Below are 15,082 nucleotides of genomic sequence, written 5' to 3'. Positions count from 1 at the left end.
ATTTCCTTCTTTAAAATTTTGGGATACAATTTCTTCTAATAGATCAAAATATATCCAAAATTAACTGCATAGCTTTGTTCTAGTCTCCAGCCTGATTGCATTCTTTTCTCTCTTTTTTTTTTCAACCAACTTCTTATCTTATCAATTCCTCTTTTAGAATCTTTTAAAAATTTCATCTTTACAGTCATATTCCATCCCTTCATTGTGTTTATCTTTATTTTTGTATATGTATGTAAGTTTTTCTGTCTTTAAAATTTGGGGAGGTAGTTTCTTCTAAAAGACCAAAATACACCCCAAATGAAGTGTGTAGATCTGTTCTATTCACCAGTCTAATATATATATATATATTTTTTTTTTCTTTCTTTTTCCCCCCATCCTTCTCCCCCCAGTTTCAGGTCTCTTCTGATTTGGTTAGTATATATTTTTCTGGGATTGTTGCTACCCTTTTAGTACTTTGTTCTCTCATTCATCTATTCTTACCTAGATAAAATGACAAGGTGGAAAAACTCACCGCAAAAAAAAAAAAAAAAAAAAAAAGAACAAGAGGCACTACCGATGGTTAGGGACTTAATCAATACAAACAGTAGTAATATGTCAGAACTAGAGTTCAAAATGATGATTCTCAAGGTGCTAGCCAGCCTCAAAAAAGCATGGAAGATGTTAGAGAATCCCTTTCTGGGGAAATAAAATCCCTTTCTGGAGAAATAAAAGAACTAAAATCTAACCAAGTTGAAATCAAAAAAGCTATTAATGAGGTGCAATAAAAAATGGAGGCTCTTACTGCCAGGATATATGAGGCAGAAGAGAGAATTAGTGATAAAGAAGACTAAATGATAAAGAATAAAGAAACTGAGCAAAAGAGAGACAAACAACTACTGGACTACGAGGGCAGAATTCGAGAGATAAGTGATACCAAAAGACGAAACAATATTTGAGTAATTGGGATTCCAGAAGAAGAAGAAAGAGAGAGGGGGGCAGAAGGTATATTGGAGCCAATTATAGTAGAGAATTTCCCTAATCTGGCAAAGGGAACAAGCATCAAAATCCAGGAGGCACAGAGATTCCCCCTCAAAATCAATAAAAATAAGTCCATAATAAAATAGGTCCATCATCTAATAGTAAAGTCTCAGAGACAAAGAGAAAATCCTGAAAGCAGCTCAGGACAAGAGGTCTATAACATACAATGGTAGACATATTAGATGGGCAAAAGACCTATACACAGAGACCTGGCAGGCCAGAAAGGACTGGCATAATATATTTAGAGCATTAAATGAGAGAAATATGCAGCCAAGAATGCTATATCCAGCTAGGTTATCATTGAAAATAGAAGGAAAGATAAAAAGCTTCCAGGACAAACAAAAATTAAAAGAATTTGCAAACACCAACCGCCCTACAGGAAATATTAAAAGGGTCCTCTAAGCAAAGACAGAGGCTAAAAGTAACAGACCAGAAAGGAACGAAGACAACATACAGTAACAGTCACCTTACAGGCAATACAATGGCGCTAAATTCATATCTTTCAATAGTTCAATGTAAATGGGCTAAATGTCCCAATCAAAAGACACAGGACATTAGAATGGATTAAAAAAAAAAAAGACCCATTGATATGCTATCTGCAAGAGACTCATTTTATACCCAAATACACCTCCAGATTTATAGTGTGGGGGTGGAAAACAATTTACCATGCTAACAGACATCAAAAAAAACCTGGGGTGGCCATCCTTATTTAAGATAAATTAGATTTTAAGCCAAGGACTATAATAAGAGATGAGGAAAGACACTATATCACACTTAAAGGGTCTGTCCAACAAGAACATCTAACAATTTTAAGTATCTATGCCCCTAACATGGGAGCAGCCAATTATATAAACCAATTAATAACAAAACCAAAGAAACACATTGACAATAAGACAATAATAGTAGTAGGGATCTTTAACAACCCCCTTACTGAAATGGATAGATCATCTAAGCAAAAGATCAACAAGGAAATAAAGGCTTTAAATAACACACTGGACCAGATGGACATCACAGATATATTCAGAACATTCTATCCCAAACAACAGAACACACATTCCTCTCTAGTGCACATGGAACATTCTCCAGAATAGATCATCCTGCGTCACAAATCAAGTCTCAACCAGTACCAAAAGACTGGGATCATTCCCTGCATATTTTCAGACCACAATGCTCTGAAACTAGAACTCAATCACAAGAGGAAGGTTGAAAGAACTCAAATACATGGAGGCTAAAAAGCATCCTACTAAAGAACGATCCACCGAGAAATTAGAGTGGATTGGTTGATCCACCAAGAAATTACAGAAGAATTTTTTAAAAATCATGGAAACTAATGAAAATGAAAACACAACTATTCAAAATCATTGGGACACAGCAAAAGCGGTCCTGAGAGGAAAGTAGATAGCAATATAAGCCTTTCTCAAGAAACAAGAAAGGTCTCAAATACACAATCTAACCCTACACCTAAAGGAGCTGGAGAAGGAACAGCAAGGAAAGCCTAAACCCAGGAGGAAAAGAGAAATAATAAAGATCAGAGCAGAAATCAATGAAACAAACCAAAAGAACAGTAGAACAGATCAATGAAACTAGGAGCTGGTTCTTTGAAAGAATTAATGAGATTGACAAACCCCTGGCCAGAATTATCAAAAAGAAGAGAGAAATGACCCAAATAAATAAAATCATGAATGAAAAAGGAGAGATCACAGCCAACACCAAAAAAATACAATTATAAGAGCATATTATGAGCAACTATACGCCAGCAAATTTGACAACCTGGAAGAAATGGATGCATTCCTAGAGACGTATAAACTACCAAAACTGAACCAGGAAGAAATAGAAAACCGGAACAGACCCATAACCAGAAAGGATATTGAAGTAGTCATCAAAAATCTCCCAACAAATAAGAGCCCAGGGCCAGACGGCTTCCCAGGGGAATTCTACCAAACATTTAAAGAATTAATTCCTGGGGCGCCTGGGTGGCTCAGTGGGTTAAAACCTCTGCCTTCAGCTCAGGTCATGGTCTCAGGGTCCTGGGATCGAGTCCTGCATCGGGCTCTCTGCTCAGCAGGGAGCCTGCTTCCTCCTCTCTCTCTGCCTGCCTCTCTGCCTACTTGTGATCTCTCTCTGTCAAATAAATAAATAAAATCTTTAAAAAAAAAAAAAGAATTAATTCCTATTCTCATGAAAGTGTTCCAAAAAATAGAAATGGAAGGAAAACTTCCAAACTCATTTTATGAGGCCTGCATTACCTTGATCCCAAAACCAGACAAAGACCCTACCAAAAAGGAGAATTACAGACCAATATCCTTGATGAACATGGATGCAAAAATTCTCACCAAAATACTACCCAACAGGATCCAACAGTACATTAAAAGGATTATTCACCATGACCAAGTGGGATTTATTCCTGGGCTGCAAGTTTGGTTCAATATCCGCAAATCGATCAATGTGATACAATACATTAATAAAAGAAAGAACAAGAACCATATGATACTCTCAATAGATGCTGAAAAAGCATTTGACAAAGTACAGCATCCTTTTTTGATGAAAGTTCTTCAGTGTAGGCATAGAGGGTACATACCTCAATATCATCAAAGCCATCTATGAAAAACCCACAGTGAATATCATTCTCAATGGGGAAAAACGGAGAGCTTTTCCCCTAAGGTCAGGAACATGGCAGGGCTGTCCATAATCACCAGTGCTATTCAACATAGTACTAGAAGTCCTAGCCTCAGCAATCAGACAACAAAAAGAAATTAAAGGCATCCAAATCAGCAAAGAAGAAGTCAAACTATCACTCTTTGCAGATGATATGATACTCTAGGTAGAAAACCCAAAAGACTCCACTCCAAAACTGCTAGAACTCATACAGGAATTCAGTGAAGTATCAAGATATAAAATCAATGCACAGAAATCAGTTGCATTTCTAGACACCAACAGCAAGACAGAAGAAAGAGAAATTAAGGAGTCGATCCCATTTACACCCAAAACCAGAAGATACCTAGGAATATACCTAACCAAAGAGGTAAAGAATCTGTACTCAGAAAACTATAAAGTACTCATGAAAGAAATTGAGGAAGACACAAAGAAATGGAAAAATGTTCCATGCTTATGGATTGGAAGAACAAATATTGTGAAAATGTCTGTGCTACCTAAAGCAATCTACACATGTAACACAATCCCTATCAAAGCACCACCAATTTTTTTAAGGAAATGTAGCAAATAATCCTAAAATTTATATGGACTGGAAAAGACCCCAAATAGCCAGAGGAATGTTGAAAAAGAAAACCAAAGTGGCACCATCACAATTCCAGACTTCAAGCTCTATTACGAAGCTGTAATCATCAAGAGAGTGTGGTACTGACACAAAAACAAACACATAGATCAATGGAACAGAATAGAGAGCCCAGAAATAGACCCTCAACTCTATGGTCAACTAATCTTTGACAAAGCAGGAAAGAATGTCCAATGGAAAAAAGACAATCTCTTCAACAAATGGTGTTGGGAAAATTGGACAGCCACATGCAGAAGAATGAAACTGGACCATTTCCTTACACCACACACAAAAACAGACTCAAAATGGATGAAAGACCTCAATGTGAGACAGGAATCCATCAAAATCCTTGAGGAGAATATAGGCAGCAACCTCTCCGACCTCAGTCACAGTAACTTCTTCCTAGAAACATCACCAAAGGCAAGGGAAGCAAGGGCAAAAATGAACTATTGGGACTTCATCAAGATCAAAAGCTTTTGCACAGCAAAGGAAACAGTCAACAAAATCAAAAGACAACTGACAGAATGGGAGAAGATATTCGCAAATGACATATCAGATAAAGGGCTCGTATCCAAAATCTATAAAGAACTTATCAAACTCAACACCCAAAGAACAAATAATCTAATCAAGAAGTGGGCAGAAGACATGAACAGGTATTTCTGCCAGGAAGACATCCACATGGCCAACAGACACATGAAAAAGTGCTCCACATCACTCGGTATCAGGGAAATACAAATCAAAACCACAATGAGATACCACCTCACACCAGTCAGAATGGCTAAAATTAACAAGTCAGGAAATGACAGATACTGGTGAGGATGTGGAGAAAGGGAAACCCTCCTACACTGTTGGTTGGAATGCAAGCTGGTGCAGCCACACTGGAAAACAGTATGGAGGGTCCTCAAAAAGTTTAAAATAAAGCTACCCTACAACATAGCAATCACACTACTGGGTATTTACTCTAAAGATACAAATGTAGTGATCCAAAGGGGCACGTGCACCTGAATGCTTACAGTAGAAATGTCCACAATGGCCAAACTATGGAAGGAACCTAGATGTCCATCAACAGATGAATGGATAAAGATGTGACATATATATACAATGGAATACTAAGCGGCCATCAAAAGAAACGAAATATTGACATTTGCAACAACATGGATGGAACTAGAGGGTATTATGCTAAGCAAAATAAGTCAATCAGAGAAAGACAATTATCATATGATCTCTCTGATATGAGGAATTTGAGAGGCAGGGCAGGGGGTTGTGGGGGTAGAGAGGGAAAAAATGAAACAAGATGGGATCAGGAGGGAGACAAAACTCTTAATCTCATGAAACAAACTGAGGGTTGCTATGGGGTGGGAGGTAGGGATAGAGTGGCTGGGTTATGGACCTTGGGGAAGGCATGTGCTATGGTGAGTGCTGTGAAATGATAAGCCTGGTGATTCACAGATCTTTACTTCTGGAGCAAATAATACATTATATGTTAATAAAAAAATTAAATAAAATAAATCCCCTAATATTGTATTTGCCGTTCAGAAGAGGATTTGTCATTCTCAGGATACATCCAGAAGTCCCATTTTCTAAAAAAAATTAACATGTTTTTAAAAATTTATAAAACATACTTTGTATTTACTGTAGAACAAAATCACAGCAGATTACAAGTAACATAATTCCATGGATACATTTTCTATTGTAATCAATTATTATTAGTATTGATTCATAAATTTCCACTGAAGAGGAGCTTCACACATCAAAATCAAAATTCATGGTTACTGAAAACTGTTTCTTAATTATTCAGTAAAGAGCTCAGTGAGGTGGTATTTTCATCACGTTTCAACCTTATAAAAATTTTTAGAGGCATTGTTCAGGAAAATTATCTTCGAGGAAAGAGAACCGTTATTCAACAAATGGTCAATCTAAACATTTGCTGATTGACTATGTTCCAACCACATAATAATTATGAAAACAATAAATCAGAAGTATAATAATCCCTAATAAAAATAAAAATGTAGTGGCAGAAATCTACATAATTCAAGTAGTGTTATCTTATCACCTGGATATGTCTTCTAACTGCAGATCAACGTCTTGAAGTTTCTTTTGATAATTCTCTGTAAAGTTACAGAACTCATGAAGAATTGAAGATTTCAAATCAGGGTATGGGCATTCCAATGTTTCTAATTCAATGGGCAGTTCACCAAGCAGGTTACTTCTTTCTTCTGAAGAATAATCTAGTATCTGAAAAAAATTATATGATTGTTGTATCTAACATAAATGACAAATTGATAAACAAATTACTATACACATCACACTTACCTTCATACTGCAGTCTGAAAGATAATTTTCTATTTTCTGTTGCTCCAGACTAAGACTTTCGAAGACAGCTTTCAATTGTTTCTTCACGAAGTCAATCTAGAGTATATAGATAAGAGAAGGTCTCTTTGAGGACCTGAGGAAAAGGGTTCAAGAGATGCCATAGCCAGATAGTGCTTATCAGAGTGGACCTCTAGACACATATCCTAAAAATGGGTCTAGGAAGTACAGTGGGGTCATAGCCACTCTGCATTCTCATTTGGATTTTGTTTCTGTTAAGACAGAGAACTTACCAGATTGTCTCTGGTTTAATCACCCCCTTCCTCCCTTTGCATCCTTGCCTCCAATCCCCAGCTGGACATGCATTTTTTTTTAAGATTGATTTTATTTATTTATTTATTTATTTATTTATTTATTTATCAGAGAGAGAGAGAGAGAGAGAAAGCATAAACATGACCTGAGCCAAAGGCAGACGCTTAATCGATTGAGCCACCCAGGGTCCCCTTATCTGTTTTTTTATTAGTTTATTGACTATCTCCCCTGACTAGAGCATAAGCTCCACAGTCATAATGGCACTAGATGTACGCTTTTAGATTATTTTTCTTACCATTTTTCAGTTATTCTTTAGTGTTGTTATTTTGCTTTCATAAATAATATATATATATTTTTAAAAGATTTTGTTTATTTATTTGAGAGAGAGACAGTGAGAGAGAGCATGAGCGAGGAGAAGGTGAGAGGGAGAAGCAGACTCCCCGTGGAGTTGGGAGCCCGATGCGGGACTTGATCCCAGGACTCCGGGATCATGACCTGAGCTGAAGGCAGTCGCTCAACCACTGAGCCACCCAGGCGCCCCAATAATATATATTTTTAAAGGCACTGAAAATCCCATGCCTAGGGACTCCTGGATGGCTCAGTGGGTTAAGCATCTGCCTTCAGCTCAGTTCACGGGAACGAGCCCTGCATCAGGCTCCTTGCTCAGCAGGAAGTCTGCTTCTCCCTCTCCCTCTGCTCCTCCCTGCCCCGCTCATGCGCGCTCACTCGCTCTCTCTCTTTCTCTCTCACTTTCAAATAAATAGGTAAAATCTTTTTTAAAAAAATAGATAAGATGATTATCAAGAGGAGGTAAGTGACATAAAAACAGGGTAACGTAATAGAGAATGATTATAGCTTCTCTCATGTGGATGATTGGGACAGGCCTCTCAGGGGAAAAGACACTTAAGCTAAGACCTAAGTGACAAGAAGTGGCATCAGTGGGACAGAGAAAACAGGTGATGCAAAGGCTTTGAGATGAGGAGTCTGGCACCTCTGAGGAATAGATGGGAGGTCAGCCTCAGTGTGACAAGGTCTAGGAAAAAGGGGAGTGTCAGGCAAGAGATGAGGTTTAAGAAAAGAGAAGCCAGGATGTATCAGGAGGAATTATGGGCCTTGAGGGGATCTATCAGGAGGATGACTTGATCTCCCTCCACCTAAGGTAGAATCCCAAAACGTACTGTGAAGAGTGGCAAGAATGAGTGCAGGGAGACTTGTCATGAGGTCATTGTAACTTTTCAAGACAGAAATAAGCATGCTTGGACAGATTCAGGGATATGTTTAAGATACTGAAGAGACATAATTTGCTATACCTTGTATTTATTTTTTTATTTTTATTTTTTAAAAGATTTTATTTATTTATTCGACAGAGAGAAAGAGAGACAGCAAGAGAGGGGATACAAGCAAAGTGAGTGGGAGAGAGAGAAGCAGGCTTCCCGTGGAGCAGGGAGCCTGATGTGGGCACTTGATCCCAGGACCCTGGGATCATGACCTGAGCTGAAGGTAGAGGCTTAAGGACTGAGCCACCCAGGCGCCCCTACCTTCTATTTAAATACAAGGCACACATTTGTTTCCTATGTCAAACTGTTCTAGGTGGAACAAAAATGAAATATTACATTATTAGAAGTAATGGTAATATACTGACCTCTTCCAGTACTTTCACCGAGTTAAGCTCAATATGTGAGCGTGAATGCTGTGAAATGTGATGCTGTCTGTATTTTAGATCTGCTCTCAACTGCTGAATAGGACTTATCACATTCTTAAGATATGTGCACCATTGTTCTGATAACTCTTGTTCTATGAAGAAACAAAATTACATCCAGGTAACCCCTTGTTATTTTAAGTTTCTTCAAGAACTGGTCATTAGAATGCAGATTTAGCTTTGGATTCCTTCAGAAAAAAACAAGCAGTTAAAAGGAAGAGAACCTAAGGTGAGTGGCCCACTTTCATCTTCAAAATGAAACTCCCCTTTAAACATAGGATCAAAAAGGAAAACAACTCACCAAAATTTAGAAGGTCAGAAAGACATTCATTTCCAATGTTTTCTTCACTGAGAAAGGATTTTATTTCAGATTCCACTTTACATCTGAAATAGACATTATCTGCATCAGTTTTTTCCAATAATCATAAACATACATAGATTTTAAAATTCACCTGTTCATTTATTCAGACCATACACAAAATTCCTAACATGGGTTGGACACTTGCTAGACATGGAGATAAAAGAAGCGTAAGTGAACACCCCAGGTAGAAGTAACAGCATAAGCATAAAGGCAGGCACATGGCACATCCTAGCGTTGCTTTGTGTGGAAAGAGCTTAGGGCAGTAGGAAGCCACTGAGGGATATTCAGCTGCCCTCACCTGCCAAGCAGATCTGTGTTTCAGAAAGATTCCCAAGGCAGCAAAATGGGGTGTGGGCTGGGAGGAGGAGTGGTCAATAAAAACAGAAAATGAAGAGGGAGGGGATCAGGTAAACCTGGACCAACATGGAGGTTATTTCAAAAGTTAAGAGATCATGAGGTCCTGAAATAGGGAAATGGGAGTACAAGTGGGATTTAATTACTACTAAAAGTAATACATCTTAATGACTTTTATATTATTTAAATATAGTCATTTTAGAATAAAACCATAACCAGCTCTAAATGGACATCCAAAAACATTGTAGTCTATCCCATGCTTATGGCAGATTTAATGAAATCACAGAAAAGAGTTTTGATTATCATTTATCAATATCAGAAATGATATAAAATAAGAAAATAGCATCAATTACTTTAATACAATGATTATTTTTATTTTTGCATATAAGTTTCTAGTCCCTGTCTACATGCATATATATTTTAAATAACTATACTTATGGCATATTTACCATTTTATATTGGGATTTTTCAATTACATTTTAAGATATTTCTAGGGGCACCTAGGTGGCTCAGTCATTAAGCATCTGGCTTCTGCTCAGTCATGATCTCAGTGTCCTAGGATTGAACCCCACATCAGGCTCCCTGCTCAGCCAAAGGCCTGCTTCTCCCTCTCCCACCCCCACCCCGCTTGTGTTCCCTCTCTTGCTGTCTCTCTCTCTCTCTGTGTCAAATAAATAAATAAAATCTTTCTAAAAAGATACTTCTAAGTAATTCTCACAATTGCCATTTATTTTAATGGCCTCATAGTATTCTATTTTATATATGTGCCACCATCTTACTTACATGGACAGAGGTTTTATTTGTATCTATAACGGAGGGATATGGGGTACCTGGGTGGCTCAGTGGGCTAAGCCTCTGCCTTCAGCCCAGGTCATGATCTCAGGGTCCTGGGATCAAGCCCCACATCGGGCTCCTTGCTCAGCAGGGGGCCTGCTTCCCCCTCCCCCTCTGCCTGCCTGTGATCTCTCTCTCTCCCTCTCTCTCTCTATCTCTCTCTCTGTGTCAAATAAATAAATAAATAAAATCTAAAAAAAAATTAGTGATTAAAATATATAGATATATATGTGTGTGTATATATATATACATATATATATATATATATATAAATAAAATGGAGGGATACTATTATAGATGATACTTCATTGTCTACTTTTTTAACATGTAGTTTTTGCCAGAAATATATTTGAAACTTTTACATGAAGGATGGTTGCATAATTGTGGAATAAAAACAGAAATTATTTCATGGTGGATTTGTTTAAACAAAAACATAGCACTTATCAACCATCTAGCTCAACTCCCTTAAGTTTTCAGCACGCAGAAAATCATAGTAAAACATACAAGCCAATAGGAGAATTGGCTTTGTTCATCCAGGAGACCAACCTGCTACATACATGTAATAATTCTAGTAAGTTCCATCTTGGTTTCCTAGGTTAACAACCTAACCCATCTGCCAAGATCAGGCTTTTTCTCTGATAGTCCTGATTGCCCAACAAAATTCAAAAGCATTTTTTTAAGTCCTCAAGAACTATGAGACTCTGAAACTAGCTTGTAAATATAAGCTAACATTTCTCGAATTGTGTTCTATAAAACAATACTGTCAATGAGATGCTGGGATTGGGGGGAATGGGAAATAGTAAACTAAACAAAATTTGATATGTTTCAGCTTATCATATGTTTCAGCACAGGATTTCTCAAAATCTTGATTATGCTAAAGTGCATTGAGGTGATTTTCTTGAGGTGATTGAGAAATAGATTTTCTAATTTATAGGAACATGAAATTCATTATTCTCAATGGAGTATCTCAAAGATATTTCTGTTTTGTAGAATTTGATTTAGTAAATATAAAAATTGTGGTTGGGGGCTCCTATGGTCGGGTGGTTCAGCCGATAAAGCATCTGACTCTTTAGCCTTAGGTCATAATCTCAGGGTTGTGGGACTGAGACCTGTATTGGGCTCCATACTCAGTGTAGAGTCTGCTTAAGACTCTCCCTCTCTACTTCTGGCCCTCCCCACCCCCAAATAAAATCAATCAATCAATCTATCTATCTTTTAAAAAAAAATTCTGGTGGATTCAAGAGCATTAAAAATTGTAACTCTGGAGAAGAGAACCCTGCCCTATTCGTCACTGACTTGCTAGACCAGGTCTTGTATGTTTTCCAAGGTGGAACTCTGCAGCACATACAATGTCTTCCCCTCTGAAGAGTGAACAAATGTAAGGCAGCTTTCTGTGCCCAAATCTGCCAATTTAAGTACCTCCTAATGCTATTTGGCCTATCCTCTGTTACCAGTGAATCTGACGGTACTAGAAAAAAGTCTCCTGAGTTCTTGCCTAGATGATATGTTCATCTACTTCCTAGATCTGCCTAGTTGCAATGCAACCGCCTTCAAGGTAAACCAGCCTGGTGATGGGTGTTATTGAACTCTCGGGAGTCTACTGCCATACAGGTCCTCATCCTTCCAGGATGGTGCCAAAGTTCTAGGTATAAAATCAGTCTCCTCAGAACATCAAACATCACCAGGGCTTCCTGAGATTTCTAGGGCAATCACTTGGTTACCAATTTGGGTAGAACAAAAAAACATGGGGTACAAGACTCTGATACGATATGATATGATATGAATGGAACCCTGTGGGGGAGATAAGCCTCTGAACTCCAAGTTCCTGGAGCGCAGGAGTTAAAGGCAAGGGCTCCAATGCCATCTTCACATAAACAAGCTGATTTGCCTTCTGTGAAAAACTTTGATCCTCTGAAAGGTGGGGACGCAATGGTAGAAACAGAAGCCATAGCAAACAATAAGCAAAGGGACACGGTTCATGAAAGGCAGAGCAAGAGAATATGATAAAGTTTCATTAATGAAACTAACAGCCAGGAGACCTGCAGAAAATTAGGGTACCAGAGCAGGCTGAAGGTCAAAGCTCTGTCCCTCCCACAGGGAAGGAACTTAGCAGGTCAGGCAGCTTGGTTCCTTACACTCAGCGATTTGATCCACTTCTCACCTGAGTTTGTCCCAAGTGAGCATACCACAGAGGCAGAGAAGGGAGTCTCACAACCAATGGCTAGGGAAGGCACTCAGGAGCTGGGCTTAGAGAGTTCTTTGAGGCTCTGAGTTGCACAGTATGAATACTGGTGTCAATTTTCTCTTTAAAGGTATATTTATAGACATTTAATTGTTGTTGGTAAAACCCCATGATATCCTCTATAAAAAGGAGACATTTTTAAAATAATATTTAAGATTAAAACTGTAAAAAAAGAAGAAGGAAAATAAATCTAAACCTGTGAGCAAGAAACTACATGTATTTCTAAGGGATTTGGTTATAAAACATCTCTTGTAGGAATTATCATACAAGTAGTAAAGTGTACAAATGAACTCTACAAATTTTATGATTCAACAATTCTGACTAAAACAAAAATTGTAATTCTTTACCACATGGTCAATATAAATAACTCCCTCCTTAACTCGAAACCAGTCATTCTGAAACAAGGAAGCAAGTGCCTCTGAGAAAGTATATTGAGGTCTCCAAGAGGTATAGTTTGGGAAAGCACATTAAATACTAAATGTAATTTTATAAGTTTAAATGTGAAATGTTATAAATCTAAATTTTGTATATTTTAAATATTATATTAAAAAACTATGTATTTAGAAATTTTGTATGCCTAATTTCCTTAGGACAGATTTCAAAGAATTAAAATTTGGCAAAAAATTTTTTTTTTTTGCTAGCAAGATTAGACCAGTTCGATCCTCGGGTGATATGAATGGAACCCTGTGGGGGAGATAAGATTCTGAACTCCAAGTTCCTGGAGCGCAGGAGTTAAAGGCAAGTGCTCCAATGCCATCTTCATATAAACAAGCTGATTTGCCTTCTGTGAAAAACTTTGATCCTCTGAAACTCAAGATTATCAGCTGTAAAGTGGGGACGCTATGATACCTACTCTGTAGGGTGGTCATAAGGACTTAATGAAATAAAGCATATAAATTATTTACCATATTACCTGGCACAAACTAAATAACCCAACAAAAGTTCAATGTCATTGTAGTTCCCTACCTTCTGTGGGCCTGAGAGTCTCAAATGGACTCCCCTATGGTGAGGCATAAAAATATTTTACTTTTAGTCTTTTATTAAAGAGGAGTATAGGTTTTTAAAGGTTGGAGCTCACACTCCTGACTTTCTGGTGGTCCCTAAATTCCCCACAAATCAAGCCACTTCTCTAACTTTCCTCCTTTTACTTAGTTTTTATTTCACTGAAAACATATTGAAATGAGTCCGCTTTCTAGAATAACACAGAAAATTATCTTAGAATTCTTCTTTTTGTTCTGTTTTTAGCACTCACAAGTTTCAACACATCAAGGCTATTCCTTGAATGCTCCTCCCTTCCATTGCCTTTGTGTCATTCCAGGTCAACCAAAAGAACCATTTTCCATGATGGTATGTATATGCCTCTTCTATCTAGCTCTAGAACAGCTAATGCACACAATTTGAAGCATGTGGAACAGCCAAGATAAAAACGTTCACCAGTGTCTTCCTTTACCTTTGAGCTTGCATCAGTGAGCGCTATAATAAAAATTTTCTAACGGCCTTTCTTTCTACCACATTATGCAAATAAAAAAAAATTTCTAATGGGCTCAAACATTCTCTCCATAAAAGGTGACTTTTTGAGACATATAATGGGACTGATTTGTTTTTATGTCAGCAGCATAGTGATGGAGTCTATATAATTTTGTTTTTGTATGTTTTAAGTTATATAATGTTGTAAAATCATTTCCAATCATGAGCCTTTTAGTTCAGTTCAGAATCTCTTGCCAGAATAAGAAACTCCTACTAAAACTCCTACTAATAAGAAACTCCTACTAAAAGGACCTACAAAAGTACCTATCAAAAGTAAAGTTAAGGGGCAGGGTGGCTCAGTGGGTTAAAGCCTCTGCCTTTGGCTCAGGTCATGATCCCAGGGTCCTGGGATTGAGCCCCGCATCAGGCTCTCTTCTCAGCAGGAGCCTGCTTCCCCCTCTTTCTCTGCCTGCCTCTCTGCCTACTTATGATTGCTGTCTGTCAAATAAATAAATAAAATCTTTAAAAAAAAAAAGTAAAGTTAATGACCTTTGGATTTGACTTAGAATAAGACCAAAAAACAATCTATTTTAAAATAAAATATATGATTAAAAATATACATTTTAAAAAGCATACTTTATAAATACCACCATCATTAAAACTAGTATACATGCTTCATATGGAGGGGAAACATAACTGCCTTCTCTTTCTGCCCTGACCTTTGAAAAAAATGTATTTTTCAAGGATTACAATTAAGAACAAGGATAGAATCATTATTTTGTTGCTTCATCTTGAAACAAGTGCTAGAAATACTAACAAAAGTAAAAAATGCAAATTGACTAAATTAGTCATGATGCAGCTACATCTAGAAATCAGCGAACAACTTGAACCCCTCGGTTCATTTTTTATTCATTTGTTGAAATCTTTTCTCTATCTCCTCCTATGAATCCTATAATGAAAAGGTAAAACTGATGGGTTGTTCGCCCTTGTTTTGCACTTCATAGGGAAGACAAACATGTAAACAAGATATTATAATTCAATGTGCTAAGGGCAATATGAGTAATTACAAGTATGAGAGGGTGTGTAGAAGAATAAATGATCAGCAGATATAGAAGATGATCTTTTTTCCCCAAAGGAAAGCAAAAACCATATTAATGTATTCACTGGATTTCAAATTAAATTGAGGAAATGAAGGAATTTTAATTTGACTCACAA

The 15,082-nt window shown here is 37.4% G+C and overlaps 1 protein-coding gene across 1 annotated transcript in view; it reads right to left on the bottom strand.

Annotated features, from left to right (window-relative positions):
* The window catches only part of CCDC148 (coiled-coil domain containing 148), a gene marked incomplete at its 3' end in the record, with an annotated part of 178,290 nt that overhangs the window by 142,676 nt on the left and 20,532 nt on the right, over positions 1–15,082 (bottom strand). The window contains exons 5-8 of the mRNA XM_080797922.1: positions 8,911–8,993; positions 8,553–8,704; positions 6,602–6,697; positions 6,342–6,523 (exon numbers count right to left, since the gene is read on the bottom strand). Coding sequence (XP_080654048.1) covers positions 6,342–6,523; positions 6,602–6,697; positions 8,553–8,704; positions 8,911–8,993 — 513 coding nt within the window. The remainder of the gene's footprint in view (positions 1–6,341; positions 6,524–6,601; positions 6,698–8,552; positions 8,705–8,910; positions 8,994–15,082) is intronic.

The sequence above is a fragment of the Martes martes genome (genome assembly GCF_963455335.1).
Source record: "Martes martes genome assembly, chromosome: 3".
In the NCBI taxonomy this organism is placed as follows: domain Eukaryota; kingdom Metazoa; phylum Chordata; class Mammalia; order Carnivora; family Mustelidae; genus Martes; species Martes martes.
Note: the sequence above shows the minus strand (reverse complement) of the source record. Positions and strands in the feature narration are given on the sequence as shown.